This window comes from Podarcis cretensis (assembly GCF_951804945.1).
Source record: "Podarcis cretensis genome assembly, chromosome: 16".
Classification (NCBI taxonomy): Eukaryota; Metazoa; Chordata; class Lepidosauria; order Squamata; family Lacertidae; genus Podarcis; species Podarcis cretensis.
Genome location: NC_137186.1, coordinates 11,244,158 through 11,260,112, shown reverse-complemented (window position 1 = coordinate 11,260,112; position 15,955 = coordinate 11,244,158). Strand labels below are relative to the sequence as shown.

Sequence of the window (15,955 nt, the reverse complement as noted above, 5' to 3'; positions counted from 1 at the left end):
TGAAGCCACAATGTTGCAGAAGACAAAGCTGGACCAGAGGCCTGGTAGCATAAATTTGATTGAGATGGAAATTGGAGCTTTTGGGACATATAGATTGAAAAGATTTAAGAAACAAAATTTGAGCTCCATTCTTAAATATAGAGGCCTGCTGGGAAGAAAAATGGACATTATTGGGACAGAGCTTCTTCGAGAGTCGGTGTTGAAAACAAAGGACTGTCAAAAAGACCGGCAGAGAGAAACTGAGAGAGGTTTAAAAGCCTCAGGTGCTTGGGATCCAGGCTGAGAAATGGACGCATTTATGGACACTGGTTTGGGGATCAAAACCGGGAAAGGGAGGGTGAGATTTGGGAATCCGAAGGGTGATATAATCTGCTTAGATTTTGTTTATATGTTTATTTCTTTTTTGTAATTTTTACGGAATGTGGAAAAATCGTGGAAGGGAAATTTGGGCCGACTTTAGGAAAAAGGTTTAAGATTAAGTTAGAATTGGGTTGTTTTTTTTTAAAAAAAATAGATATAAGGTTTTAAAAATAAATTGAGGAATGAAAGAAAGAAGAAAGGGAAAATAAATAGTATGACTTAACAAAACTATTAAGTTAAGGTTGAGAAATAAGATAAGAACTTGTTGAGTGGATAGTAATGAAATTATAATACAGAAGGGGGTGGTGTGAGGAGGTCGAGGAAATAAGGTTTAAGAGAAAAAAAGGATTGAAATTATACTTGTATTTTGTTTGTGTATGTCTGTGCATTTTTGTGTTTTAATAGAAACTTCAATAAATATTAATTTTTTTTGAAAAAAGAAACTGTTCTTAGCCTGAGGTTCCACTTTAGCTAATGGGGCCTCCCGCTGCCGCCACACGATTTCTGTTCTCATCCTGAAGTAAAGTTCTTAACCCGAGGTACTATTTCTGGGTTAGCGGAGTCTGTAACCTGAAGCGTCTGTTACCCGAGGTACCACTGTACTCCTAAAAACATATAGCAATAATTAAGGAGGCTTTGCAACGCTCAGTGCAGATCTCCAGATGCTGTCTTTCAGCTAAGATCTGCTAATCTCTCTGCATGCACATGGGCAAATGATTTGAAGTGCTCCAGTACCTTCTTTTGAAACGATTTTCCACGGCATTCTGTTGCGCATAACAGAGCTCGCTCCATCGCCCCTGCTGCTCTCTTGCATGGGGCCCGTAGACCTGAGGGCCCCTGTGAGCAGGGAGGCGGGATCCAGCCTAGCTGGCGAGAGGGGTAGCATGTGGCAGAGCCAGCTCCTCGCTGTCTGCAGTTTGGGAACACAGGAAACTGCCATTGGCCCATCTGGCTCCATTTTGCCTATACTGGCTGGTAGCAGCTCTCTGAAGGTGCCTGGGATTGAAACTGGGACCTTCTACATGCAAAGCAACTGCTCTACCACTGAGCTACAGCTCTTCTCCTCGTATTCAGGGGAACTCTGTTAAGGATAATGGTTTAATTTCCTGAAATGGGAATGTTTACTTAGGTTGGGTTACTGTGTATTTTTAACATGGGGTTTTCCCCCCGCTTTGGCAGTAGCCCTCGTGTGATTGGCTGATTCACATAAGAGAGGCATTCCGTTCCGTTGTGACTGTTATTCCAGCAACTGTCGTTTTTAACTGCTTTCTGCTTCTCTGTCTGTGAGGAGAACGGCTGCTCTGCTGGGGACAGTGTTGTGTCAGTGTGATCTGTCTGAAGTCAAACAGACAGAGGAAGATCCCTAAACATTAATAGGGGGAAACCTGTGCATGAAATTGTAAATATATTCTTCACAGTTATATGTTTATGAAAGTAAGGTTCTGGACACTGTATAGTCTTTACAAAGAAGTTATCAGTTACGTACAAGAGTGATTTAGCTTCCTTGCTGTAATCTACTCTGTTACTTCCCATATCAACAAAAAATATATATAAATATATACATATATTTACACACACACACACACACACACAAACATATACTGCCTTGGATATAGAATGTTTATACTCTTCCCCTGCCATTGATCTCCAGCAACAGGTTACTCAGTGGAAGGACAAAAAAAAATAATGCAGATATCAGACACTCTCAATTATGGGCATTCAACAAGGTTCCAGCAGGAAGCTGCCATAACATGGGTTCCTGGTTGCCATGACGACCAAAGCCAGCCACCCTTGAAAAGAAAATTGGCAGCAGAGAGACTGAGGAGAGGCAGAGGCTCCTAGATTGATCGCGTGGAGCAAGGATGGGAAACCTTGCGCAGACTGAGGGCCACATGTCAGTGGTAGCTGGGGCCAGGGGCAAAAGTGGGCATGTAAGCTTTGGCATTGTGCGGTAGGCTACTTTCTACACACACACACACACACCAGGCAAGCAAGAGGAATGAGGTTCTGCCAGGCAAAAATATTTGAGGAAGGTGGAAGGCTGAGCTGGTGTGCGGCCTGAGGAAGAGACCTGAGGGCCAAAGAGGGAAGCCTGGAGGATTAAAATATGTCCCCCTCAAGCCTGATGTTCCCCACATTTGAGCAGAGACCGTAACTTATATGGAAACAGGGTCATGAAACGAAAGCCCCATCCACTTGATACATTTAAAGCAGTATCATGCCACTTTAAACACTCATAGTAAGGTAAAGGGACCCCTGACAATTAGGTCCAGTTGTGGCCGACTCTGGGGTTGCGGCGCTCATCTCTCTTTATTGGCCGAGGGAGCCGGCGTACAGCTTCCGGGTCATGTGGCCAGCATGACTAAGCCGCTTCTGGAGAACCAGAGCAGCGCATGGAAACGCCGTTTACCTTCCCGCCGGAGCGGTACCTACTTGCACTTTGACGTGCTTTTGAACTGCTAGGTTGGCAGGAGCAGGGACTGAGCAACGGGAGCTCACCCCGTCGCGGGGATTCGAACCGCCGACCTTCTGATCGGCAAGTCCTAGGCTCTGTGGATTAACTCACAGCGCCACCCGCGTCCCTTAAACACTCATGGCTTCCCCCAAAGGATCCTGGGAAACTGTCTTTTGTTCAAGTTGCTGTGAGTTGTTAGGAGGAGGCCTCTATTCCCTTCGCAGAGCTGCAGTTTCTCAGAGTGGCTTAACCACTGATCCCTCTCCCCAGGGAACTCTGAGAATTACAGTGGTGCCTCACAAGACGAAAAGAATCCATTCCGCGATTCTCTTCGTCTAGCGGTTTTTTCGTCTTGCGAAGCAAGCCCATTGACGGATTAGCGGATTAGCGCTATTAGCGGATTAGCGCTATTAGCGGTTTAGCGGCTTTTAGCGGCTTAGCGGATAAGCGGCTTAGAAAAAGAGGGGGGGGAGGAAAAAACTCGCAAGACATTTTCGTCTTGCGAAGCAAGCCCATAGGAAATTCGTTTTGCGAAGCACCTCCAAAACGGAAAACTCTTTCGTCTAGCGGGTTTTCCGTCTTGCGAGGCATTCGTCTTGCGGGGCACCACTGTACAGCTTTGTAAGGGGAACAGGGGGTTTCCTAATGTCTGGACATGTCTACAAGCTCAACTCTTTCTCTAAAAAAAGTATGCAGCACAGGCTTACGTGCGGTTCCTATGTACCCTGACAGGTCTAAGCCTGCTTGAAACTATGTTGGGTGCCATAATACCTGTCTGGATCATCCCACACACAGATTGGTTTCTAATCTGTAACTAAAGGACCATCTTGCAATGAGGGAAGAAGAAGAACCATTAACAGCTTTTTCTAAATAAGCAAGTTGTCTTGTGAATTATTTTTTTTTTAAGGTGATGCTTACTGTTATAATAATCTTATGTAAAGTGCTTTATGATGTCTGCCCGAAAAGCAGCATATATTACTGTAAATGAATGAATGGTGTCCAATCAGTTGGAACCAAATACACGGATAAGATATGACTTTGAGTTACTTTGACAAGCTATCACCGTATTTTTCTGTGTATAAGACGCCCCATGTATAAGACACCCTCTATTTTGGGGGGGTTTAAGAAAACACCCCTCAGCACTACCTGTGTATAAGACGAGCCCCAATTTTAAACCTACTTTTTTGGTAAAAAAAACACCCTAGTCTTATACATGGAAAAATACGGTATGTAACTCTCTCTGACAATGGCTTGCAAAAGCAGCATACACCATTTCAGTTACCCTAAGGACTGAAGTTTTAAAACTGCATTCTTCTGGGGGGGGAAACCCCATAGTAATTTCCTTGTTCCTATTCTTTCCCCACTTACGCAACTTTTAATAAGAGGAAGGAAGGGAGAAAAAAGGGGTTTTAGGTACTCCTTTATAACATAATGTTAAGATAAATTATTATGATAAAAGCAAAAATGGAAAGGATTTGCTGAAACAACTAATTGAACTAGAATACAAAAAAGGGAGGTGCGAGAAGGTCAGGGAAACAAGTAAATGAAAGTCAAGACATGGAAAGGTTGATTTGTTTTTAATTGTTTTTACTTTTTTGTATTTTGTATTTTTCGCTTCTTCTTTTTTTATTTTTTTTATTCTTGTAACTTTTTTGAAACTTTAATATTATTTTAAAAAAAGAAAAAAAGAAAAAAGGGGTTTTAGGCAAAATATCAGCTAGCCTGATCTAACAAGTAGTGCAATTTTGGGTTTCCTGGTTCAAACCTGTTCCATGTTCCTTCAGGGTAGTAACTTGACAAACCTTGTCAACTCAGAAGTCAAGTCCAGTTGCGAGATGTAACCTTGTCTACTGCTAACCTTGTCTACACAAAAGTATGTCCTGGGGTTTAGTTAGAAATGCAGCCTTGAATCATGACAGATAACCAGCAACAACAGGCTCCCTGCCTGATTTAAAATAACAGGAAAGGTGCTGGTCCTCATGGAAAGAATGGAGAGGGAGAGAACGAGAAGAACAACAAAAGTATGCACAGAAAAAGGGTCCACCACAGCTTCGCCTCTGAACCCTGATCTCCTTGTTGAAACAAAATATTACATGCTCTGAGCCATATCCAGTGACTCCTGGGAACTGATCAGAGAACTACAGTTCCCAGAGTTCTGTGAAAGAAGCATTGACTATTAAACCACTCTGAGAATTGTAGCTCTGTACAGGGAATTGAGGGGTCTCTTAACAACTTGCAGTATTCTTAAACTACAGTTTCCAGAGTTCTTTGGGGGAAGCCATGACTGTTCGTGGTGCAACACTGCTTTAAATTAATTTAATAATAATAATAATAATAATAATAATAATAATAATAATAATAATTTATTATCTATTATTTATACCCCGCCCATCTGGCTGCTCTGGGCGGCTCCCAACCGAATACAGTCATACCTCGGGATGAATACGCTTCAGCTTAAATATTTTCGGGTTGTGCTCCATGGCGACCCGGAAGTAACGGAGTGCGTTACTTCTGGGTTTTGCCGCTCGCGCATGTGCAGACGCTTAAAATGACGTAACACGCATGCGCGGAAGCAGTGAAACGTGACCCGCAGTCGCGTCTTACATTTGCTTCAGGATGAGAATGGGACTCCGGAATGGATCCCATTCACATCCAGAGGTATTAAAAACACAATACAGCATTAAACATTAAAAACATCCCTAAACAGGTCTGCCTTTAAACTGCCTTTAAAACTTAGATAGTTGTTTATTTCCTTGACATCTGATGGGTGTTCCACAGGGCAGGTGCCACTACCGAGAAGGCCCTCTGCCTGGTTCCCTATAACTTCACTTCTTGCGGTGAGGGAACCGCCAGAAGCCCCTCAGCGCTGGACGTCAGCGTCCGGGCTGAATGATGGGGGTGGAGACGCTCCTTCAGGTATACAGGATGGTGCAGATGTGGACAGAAATCTCCATAAGTAAGAGAAGAAAAACACACCTGGATCTGGAAGAACTCCCCCATCTGTAATAGGATGGTCCTCGCATGAGCATGTTCCTCTTCACTGTCTATGCCAGCCTGGAGAAGAGAAGACAGACAAAACATTTAAAAGTTACTTTGGGAGCCATTTCTCCTGGGAAGCCATTACCTGAGCTCTCACAAAAACTACATTTACCAGAATTCTCTGGGGGCAGGGAGGCAAGAGTCATTAGTATTTCCTTCTGTAAAAAACACCCAGGCACATTAAGGCTACTTTTGAAGGCCTTGCACCTCATTTCTTCTGTTGGAGGGGTCAGTGCAGGAGAGGGGCCTTCCCATTGTCTGCAGTGAGCTTACAAGATTTGCTCTTCTATTAAGGCTGCCCTTTCTCCAACCTTTTTAGTACTTTGGCAAAGACAGCTTTGCTTCCGCAAGCATTTGGGATCCAACAACCTATGAATAAATAACCTATTTGATGGCTGGAGGCTTCTTAGATTTTTTTAAAAATTTGCTTTGTTATTTGATTACCATATTTGGTGTTTATATATATATATATATATATATATATATATATATATATATATATATAATATGTTGTTTTGTGTGCAGCTGTGTGGCTCAATGAATACACACTATTGTTAAACAGAGTTACCCAAGAGAATGACTTGCTCAAAGATTCAAATAAAAGATTCCAAATGCATACATTCTCCCCTTTAGGAGTGGGAACCAAACGACAACTTGGGTCCCCGCAAACCCTTCTTGTTTTTATTTATTCTCACTGCATTTTTGCAGACAATTGCCTGAGCGGCTCACACCAATTAAAAATGAAAATGAGGGAGAGAGACTGAGGGAGTGGGGCCCAGCTCTCAGTGTTACAAACTAAAGCACACAGCGCACAAGGGAAAAAGGGAAGTCAAGGGGAAAGGTAGAGGAAGGAGTTATTCCAAGAACAGAACAAACAGCGTCTCCACCCCCATCATTCAGCCCGGACACTGAGGTCCATCTCTGAGGGCCTTCTGGCGGTTCCCTCCCTGCAAGAAGCCAAGTTGCAGGAAACCAGGCAGAGGGCCTTCTCAGAAGTGGCGCCCGCCCTGTGGAACGCCCTCCCACCAGATGTCAAGGCAATAAACAACTATTTTACTTTTAAAATACACCTGTTTAGGGAAGTTTTTAATGTCCTGACACTGTATTGTTTTTGATATTTGGTTGGAAGCCGCCCAGAGTGGCTGGGGAGACCCAGTCAGGTGGGCGGGGTATAAATAATAAATTATTATTATTATTATAGCTATAAGAGGGCAGTTATATCCAGTTCAGGGCAGGCTGACCTTTCCTTGCAGGTGTTTTTGTTTGGGTAGTGGTTGATAGCTCTAGGGCCAGGCTGTTCTTCCCCCTTGCTGCTCTTTCGGGGAGGGAGGGAATGCAACCTAAATGGGCCCTTTGCCCCCTGGCTCATGGGCTGGGATCCAAGTGTCCGCTTCTGTTGCTTCCGGGGAAACTAGCAGTTGGAGCTGAGCGTTCTTGCTAGCAGGGAGGAGGAAGGAATCCGCAACTTGCAGCTGGTCCTTCTCTGGCTGATGGATGGGGCTATGTTGGCGGCCCCCTGGCCTTGCTATTCCTGGGAGCCAGGGACCCTAGGACTCCTAGCTAAGAGCAGAAGCCTGAACATGCTTGGCCTTCGGCTCTCCAGCCCCAGGAAAACTTGTCTTTGCGACACCCTCCCTCCCTGCCAAGCAACATTGATATTGCAAAAGTCCGTTCGCTCACCATGTACATTGCAGCCGCCACTGGGAGGTAGAATGAGTAGAAGGCCGTCTTGTATTTGACAATCGTTTTGTACCTGCCAGAGAAGGGCACCCGCAGTTCAAGGTTAGAGCCGGTCATGACTTGAAAGGTTTCCAGCTTTGAATATGCAACACACTAGGGGCTGCAACTCCTGCTTGCATTGCTCACCAACATAGCTGTCAACGTTTCCCTTTTTTTAAGGGAAAACCCCTTATTCCAAATAGGATTCCTCGCAAGAAAAGGGAAAAGTTGACAGGTATGCACACCAATTCTGTTTACCCAGCACCCCCTTTGCCAATCCTCAACAACAAAACCTCACAGCTCCCCTTTATTATAAAAAAGGGTCAGGTTGTTTTCAAATAAGTTATACACTCAGAACAGAGCCACAGAAATTAATATATCCAAGTTAGGTCACGTCCATTAATAGCAATGAGCCAACTCTGAATAGGACCAACAGTGGATGCAGCGCTTTGTTCTTTTTGTAGATTTAATTATCAATGCAGGTGGCGCTGTGGGTAAAACCTCAGTGCCTAGGACTTGCTGATCGTAAGGTTGGCGGTTCAAATCCCCGCGGCGGGGTGAGCTCCCGTCGTTTGGTCCCAGCTCCTGCCCACCTAGCAGTTTGAAAGCACCCTTAAAGTGCAGGTAGATAAATAGGTACCGCTTTATAACAGGAAGGTAAACGGCGTTTCCGTGTGCTGCGCTGGTGCTGGCTCGCCAGCTGCAGCTTCGTCACGCTGGCGACGTGACCCGGAAGTGTCTTCGGACGGCGCCAGCTCACGGCCTCTTGAGCGAGATGGGCGCGCAACCCTAGAGTCGGACACGACTGGCCCGTACGGGCAGGGGTACCTTTACCTTTTTTTAAGCATCATTGCGCCACTTTTTTCCTGGGCCGAGTCCAATACTATTTCCTTGTCATCTCAATAGCTTCTCACCTCTGTTCTGTGAAGCGGTTCAGATCCACCTTAGATGGGGGAGCAGTGATAAGATCCAGGGCTTGCCCCAGTTCAGTCTGGTATGATGTCTGGGGGGTGGGGAGAGCAGGAACAGGATAAGAGCAGAAAATTAAGATTGATAAACCACCAGCTCCCTGCTATTCCTATGAAGAAATGTTGCAAAGTGTCTCATTTTTAAAAACAGGCCCGATCAGGGTCGTATGCTACTTCTTCACAGACCTCCCTCACCAAAGCGCAACTTAGATATATGTTAATTAAAGGAATAAAGAGAAGGCACTGATGTTATTTTCCTACCCAAAGGACACGGCTTCTCAACTAATGGCAGTAGTAGAGGATGTGATCGAGATTTCCCAATCAACTTGGTGAAGGGGAAAGATTCTAGTCCTCAAGATTAACCTTTGAAAGCAGAGAGAGAGAATGTGCTGCCATGTCTGGGGGGAAAGGGCTGCTTTTTTGAAAGCAGAGCAAGGTTTGCAAAAGTAAACTGCAAAAGATGGGGCTCAGGGCTTCTTAGAGGAGTTATGGGCCCCAGAGCCAGACACTATAGTGTGCTTCTCTCACAAGGGTGCTTTCTTCGTTAGCCTGAAGGCTGCTATAATGGTCAAAGGGTGAGATTAGGACAAGGGCTCAAATCCCCAAACAGCCATGCAGCTCATAGGGTGACCTTGGGCCTGTCAGGCCTAAGCAACATAACAGGGTTATGTTGTGGGGATAAAATGGAAGGGTGGTGGGGTAGAATTAAAAAAAAAAAAAAAAAAGCTTATGCTATCCCCAAAGATGGGTTTAAAATAAAAGAGAGAAAATATTTTCCTGCTGATTAAATCTGCAACAAGCACTCCCTCAGACCTTTCTGTGGATGTGGGAACAGGGAGTTCTGTGAAAAAGCAATGGGGGTGTGTGCAGTCTTCCTTTTGGTCAGGGAGTATATTCTCTGCAGGTCAAAATGGCCTCCGCCACACTCAAGCCCGCAAATTCTCCCCTCCCCTCCATGAAGGGGAAACAGTTTCCATGGCAACAGAAGGACCTTCCATCAGGGGCAAAGGCTTCGGCCCAGTGTTGAAAAACGACAGTGTTGAAACGACGATAGCCTGTCACGGCAGGGCCTAAACCCACCTGGAGAAACAGTTCCAGCAAGTTCAGGTAGTACGGCTGACCCCGGCAGTATCGCTTCAGCAAGCGGTAGATGAGGGACTCAAGCAAGAAAGCATCGTTCACGGCATCCAGGCCAATTCCTTCCTGGGGGACGGAAAGGAAGGAAAAACAGTTCAATGCATTAGTGACTATGCACACACTCCAGCTCATCGTCGAGGCTGCAGTCCTGTGATGCTTACCTGGGAGTAAGCTCCATTGGACTCAGTGGAATTTACTTCTGAGGAGACTGGCATAGGACTGTGGCGTTAATTACTAAGGAGTCTGTAGAAGCTTTGACCCAGAGAGGGGAATGGATTATAACCCATCTAAAAATGTAAGAAGAGCCTGCAGGATCAGGCCAATGGCCATCTAGCCTAGCATCATGTTCTCATGCAGGATCCAGCCACAACAGTGCTCTTTCCTCCCGCGGTTTCTGGCTGCTGATATTCAGAAGCATTACTGCCTCTGAGGCATAGCACAGCCATCACGGCTGGCAGCCATTATCTGCTGTGAATTTGCCCAATTCTCTTTTACAGCCGTCCAAGTTGGTGGCCTTCCTGTGGCAGGGAGTTCTACAGTTTAACTACGCGCCAGTACACATCCACCTGATTGTGCACTAAAGTGGCACAGTATGGTCAGCCTGGCGATTCACACATACTGTACTGGATCTAATAATACTGTATTTTCTGGCGTATAAGACTACTTTTTGACCCAGGAAAATCTTCTCAAAAGTCGGGGGTCGTCTTATATGCCGGCTACAGCATCGGCAGTTCCTGCAGCAACTCCCCATCAAAAGGACAAAACGACAGCAAATTAAATCAGAGGACACCAAGCTCTCTAGATGAAGCAGAAATACGCTTGAAAATTGGCCCCAGAAGCCCCCCCCACTCACCTGCAACAGGAATGACCCTAACCGCTCACCGTAGACCCCGTGGTCCAAAATGGCGGCTTCGCATTGCCCAAGCAACTAGACATGTGGCCGCTGCTTCAGCCCAAGCAGCCCCCGCAGTAAAAGAAAAGGAAAGGCTCACAACAAAGGCAGGGGACCAACAACAGCATTAAGCGCACCCCCAGCCACTGGGAAGTGGAGCGGATTTCCGAGCCAGACTGGAGACAGTTTTTTTAAAAAAATTATTTGATGTGCGTTGGAAGAGGGGTAGTCTTATACGGCGAGTATATCCCAAACTCTATATTTTAACTGGGAAAGTTGGGGGCTGTCTTATACGCCCAGTCTTATACGCTGGAAAATACAGTATATGTTTTTGAATGGCTGGTGGTAGCTAGTTATCTCTCCACCAAAATGGCATCTTAAAAAATAATCAGTGGAGGATATTCTATCAGGTTATGAGAGAGGGAGCCGTAAGGCCTCCCCATCGGTTTTGCTGAAAGGCTAGCAACTTTTAGCTCCTCTCAATTCTCCCCTCCCCATTCACTGCAAGATCTCTGGGCTGCACCCAGCTAAGTTTTATTCAGTATAGTCCCATTGAATGGACATAAGCTGGTCATGACCATTCATTTCAATGGGTCTATTCCGAGTAGGACTAACACTGAGTCCTACATTCCTCTGTAGCCAAGTAATTAAGCTTGCTTTTCTCACCTTCCCTTATAGTCCCGTTTCCCTTTTGTGTTGTGTCTCTTTGATTTCCTTGTACCATTGATATTTGCATTTAAAATGCTAATCATAATCAACAGCACAGAGTGAATGAGCACAGCAGACAGACAACAATAGGCAACAGCGAAGGCTTGGGGCTTGCAAAGTGATGCTTGATGCAATAAACTAAAGTGTTACTCGTTTTCTATCTGCAAAATCCTGGCAAGTATGAGATGAAGGGAAAGGGTTGGGATCCAACTAAGTTCTACGTGGAACAGACACACTGAAGAAGTGAAGAGTCATGCTTATTAATTTAAATGGGTGTGCTCTGAGAGGGATGCAGGTGGCGCTGTGGGTTAAACCACAGAGCCTAGGACTTGCCGATCAGAAGGTCGGCGGTTCAAATCCCCGTGACGGGGTGAGCGCCCATTGCTCGATCCCTGCTCCTGCCAACCTAGCAGTTCGAAAGCACGTCAAAGTGCAAGTAGATAAATAGGTACTGCTCCGGCGGGAAGGTAAACGGCGTTTCCGTGCGCTGCTCCAGTTCGCCAGAAGCAGCTTAGTCATGCTAGCCACATGACCCGGAAGCTGTACACCGGCTCCCTCAACCAATAAAGTGAGATGTGTGCCGCAACCCCAGAGTCGGTTACGACTGGACCTAATGGTCAGGGGTTCCTTTACCTTTACCTTACTCTGAGAGTAGGACCAACATTGGCTGCAACCAGAAGACTCCTAGATGAGAAGGTATCGCATCCAGGGGCTTAAGCCCCTGCACAACTAAATGAAAAGCAGGCAACTAAATGAAAGCAGGCAACGTGGACCCCATTCCCCAACGCTCAGGACATTCAATCATCTGTCACCCAGAGCTGCTCTTGCACAACCTAGTGCCCTCCAGACATTGTTGGATTACAGCTATCATCCCTTGCCACTGGCCACACTGGCTGGAGCTGATAGGAGCTGGGATCCAATAACATCTGGTGGACCAGGTTGGCAAGGAACCTACCATCTGGTACACAGGCTCAACAGAACCAGATGACCAGGATCCAGATAAACCACCCAACTCACAAGCTGCCTGGGCCAATGAGAGATTTCATGCTAGATCCTGGAAACTGGACATCCTCCCTAGGATAGGGAGCCTACAACCCTCCAGATGTTGATGAACAGCAAATCCCATCATCCTTGATGGCCATGCTCACTGGGGCTGATGGGAGTTGGAGTCTTGACAGCATCCAGAGGGCCACAGGTTGCTGTTCCCTTCTTTGTAATGGCCAACCCACGTGCCACAGAGGTCAGGCAAACCCTAGAAACCGTCGTCCCTACCTTTTTGTACCAACAGGGATGGCCCCGGCGGGTCTCTGAATAGTCCATGATGTCATCTGCCACCAGGAAAAAGGCCTGCAGCTGAAATCAAACCAGATTCCACCCCCATATTATTATTGCATACTGTAATACTAGGGGTTGTCACACCCGCTCCCTCCCCTAGCCAGTACCAGCTACCCCTTTGCCCATCCTCCACACCTGCCCATCCCTCACCTATCACCCCATGCCTCCCCCATAGCTCACCTGGAGCCCCACCCCCTTTAAAGGCATGTTCAGCAAAGGAAGACGCTTCACACAGACTCTGCTAAATTGCTGTGTGAAAGGCAGGTTTAAAAGAGGAGGGAGGCACTTCAGAGCCTCCCCGCATGCTTTTTAAACAGCTCACTTGGGCCGGTCAGTCTGCCATTTCTCAAGCTGCAAGATCGTGGTAAGGTTGTTGTCACGGTCTTGCAACTTGAGAAATGGCAGGCCTTCCTATATATAGGAAGATAAAGGCCAGATAACAATGAGGGAACGTTTTTTTAAATGTGGTGGATGGTTTGGGGGAAATCATACACAATGAAATGAAAATGTAAAAAAAGTCTAAACTAGTAATTCCCCAAAATCCTGAGGCCTTTCCTTTAGGGATAATAGGATCAGAGACCCCCCAAAAAGCAGATTAACTTATTTATGTATGCAACAACAGCAGCTTGAATCTTGGATGCACAGAACTGGAAAGAAGAGAAAACACCAAAGAAAGAATGGATTTTAAAGCTAATGAACTATGCAGAACTGGTGGCGCCTACATCAAAAATAAGAAGCCAACATGACAGAATATTCATGACAGAATGGAAGCCCTTTTTGGAATATCTGAAAATATACCATAATCAGATGGAATCGCGAGCAGGATTTGAAATATGAGCAGCGGTAGAAAAATGATAGTCTATGATATAGAAGGCTATGCCTTAGGCAAAATGTTTATTTAGAATGCAGTATGGGACAGGACTAAAAATAACAAGTTTAGAGAGAAATGTGTAACAAATTTGAAATCTGGAATTTCTATGTAAAGATTTTAAAGTCTGATGAAAATTTGACACAAAAGAAGGTAACAAGAGCCCTGCTACAGCAGGCCATGTTGCCCAGCAGCCTGTTCTCACTGGGGCCAATCACATGCCGATGGGAAGCCCAAAGGCAGAACCAGAGTGCAAGGGCAATTATCCCAAGCTGCAATTCCCAGCCATTTCAAAAGCATGCTTCCTCCAAGATGAGGAAGTAGAGCACTGCCATTGTGACTAGTAGGTCTACTCACCTCAGAACAAGCAGAAATTGTATTTCTCAAGCATGGGGGTCACATCCACACAAAATGAGGTTAGACATAAATCCGGCCAGATATGGCAAGCCTGGGGAAACACCCTTTTATTTCCACATCACCAGATAACAGGGATAATGTGTACAAAACACCCACCAGTTCAATGCACCACCCGACAGCTAGAGCACGTTGGAAGCTCTTCGGATCCTGCTGCTCTGGCGTAGCCAGCTCCCGGAAAGCAGCCACCACCGTCAGGCCCCGATTATATTTCCCCCCGACGGCATTGTATTCCACGACCTGCAAGGGAACAGGGAAGGATGACATTTGCGGGGACATTCACCCCCAAGTTACACACTCCAGGATAAAGGAAGCTTTTTGCTACTGAAAGCAGGCTTCGGAACAGGGATGGAGGAACATGTGGCCCCGCAGCTCCCATCAGCCCCATTAGCAGGCATGGCCAATGGCCAGAGATGGCAGACGTGGCAGTTCAGTAACATCTGGAGGGACACCGGTTCTTGCCTCCATCTTAGACCAGTCATGTCCCAACCAGTCAGGAATCACATATTAAGTGAGGTGTAAAGCGAGTGGTGCTGTGGGTTAAACCACAGAGCCTAGGACTTGCTGATCAGAAGGTCGGCGGTTCGAACCCCTGCGACGGAGTGAGCTCCCGTTGCCCGGTCCCTGCTCCTGCCAACCTAGCAGTTCGAAAGCACGTCAAAGTGCAAGTAGATAAATAGGTACCGCTCCGGCGGGAAGGTAAACGGCGTTTCCATGCACTGCTCTGGTTCACCAGAAGCGGCTTAGTCATGCTGGCCACATGACCCGGAAGCTGCACGGCGGCTCCCTCGGCCAGTAAAGCGAGATGAGCGCCGCAACCCCAGAGTCAGCCGCAACTGGACCTAATGGTCAGGGGTCCCTTCCTTTACCTTTACTTAAAGTGGGGATGGGGAATACCTAGAATCATGGAATCATAGATTCAAAGAGTTGGAAGAGACCACAAGGGTCATCGAGTCCACCCCCCTGCCAAGCAGGAAACATCATCAGAGCACTCCTGACATATGGTTGTCAAGCCTCTGCTTAAAGACCTCCAAAGAAGGAGACTCCACCACACTCCTTGGCAGCAAATTCCACTGTCAAACAGCTCTTACTGTCAGGAAGTTCTTCCTAATGTTTAGGTGGAATCTTCTTTCTTGTAGTTTGGATCCATTGCTCCGTGTCCGCTTCTCTGGAGCAGCAGAAAACAACCTTTCTCCCTCCTCTATGTGACATCCTTTTATATATTTGAACATGGCTATCATACCACCCCTTAACCTCCTCTTCTCCAGGCTAAACATGCCCAGCTCCCTTAGCCGTTCCTCATAAGGCATCGTTTCCAGGCCTTTGAACATTTTGGTTGCCCTCCTCTGGACACGTTCCAGTTTGTCAGTGTCCTTCTTGAACTGTGGTGCCCAGAACTGGACACAGTACTCCAGGTGAGGTCTGACCAGAGCAGAATACAGTGGCACTATTACTTCCCTTGATCTAGATGCTATACTCCTATTGATGCAGCCCAGAATTGCATTGGCTTTTTTTAGCTGCCGCATCACACTGTTGGCTCATGTCAAGTTTGTGGTCAACCAAGACTCCTAGATCCTTTTCACATGTACTGCTCTCAAGCCAGGTGTCACCCATCTTGTATTTGTGCCTCTCGTTTTTTTTTGCCCAAGTGCAATACTTTACATTTCTCCCTGTTAAAATTCATCTTGTTTGTTTTGGCCCAGTTCTCTAATCTGTCAAGGTCGTTTTGAAGTGTCATCCTGTCCTCTGGGGTGTTAGCCACCCCTCCCAGTTTGGTGTCATCTGCAAATTTGATCAGGATGCCCTTGAGTCCATCATCCAAGTCGTTGATAAAGATGTTGAATAAGACCGGGCCCAAGACAGAACCCTGTGGCACCCCACTAGTCACTCTTCTCCAGGATGAAGAGGAACCATTGATGAGCACCCTTTGGGTTCGGTCAGTCAGCCAGTTACAAATCCACTGACTGGTAGCATAGTCAAGACCGCATTTTACCAGCTTCTTTACAAGAATATCATCGGGCACCTTGTCAAATGCCTTGCTGAGATCAAAGTAGGCTACA

At 46.3% G+C, this 15,955-nt stretch overlaps 1 protein-coding gene and 1 long non-coding RNA gene across 3 annotated transcripts in view; one reads left to right on the top strand and one right to left on the bottom strand.

The window, feature by feature from the left end:
• The window catches only part of FDPS (farnesyl diphosphate synthase), a 42,737-nt gene that overhangs the window by 5,910 nt on the left and 20,872 nt on the right, over window positions 1-15,955 (bottom strand). For both annotated transcript variants that reach the window (XM_079958274.1, XM_079958275.1), the window contains exons 3-8: window positions 13,995-14,135; window positions 12,551-12,631; window positions 9,622-9,744; window positions 8,488-8,576; window positions 7,535-7,607; window positions 5,792-5,869 (exon numbers count right to left, since the gene is read on the bottom strand). In XM_079958274.1, the coding sequence (XP_079814400.1) occupies window positions 5,792-5,869; window positions 7,535-7,607; window positions 8,488-8,576; window positions 9,622-9,744; window positions 12,551-12,631; window positions 13,995-14,135 (585 nt within the window). The remainder of the gene's footprint in view (window positions 1-5,791; window positions 5,870-7,534; window positions 7,608-8,487; window positions 8,577-9,621; window positions 9,745-12,550; window positions 12,632-13,994; window positions 14,136-15,955) is intronic.
• On the top strand, window positions 1,096-4,793 carry LOC307205903. Its single transcript, XR_013834176.1, has 3 exons — window positions 1,096-1,759; window positions 3,548-4,228; window positions 4,521-4,793. It is a non-coding gene; the product is annotated as an uncharacterized lncRNA (long non-coding RNA).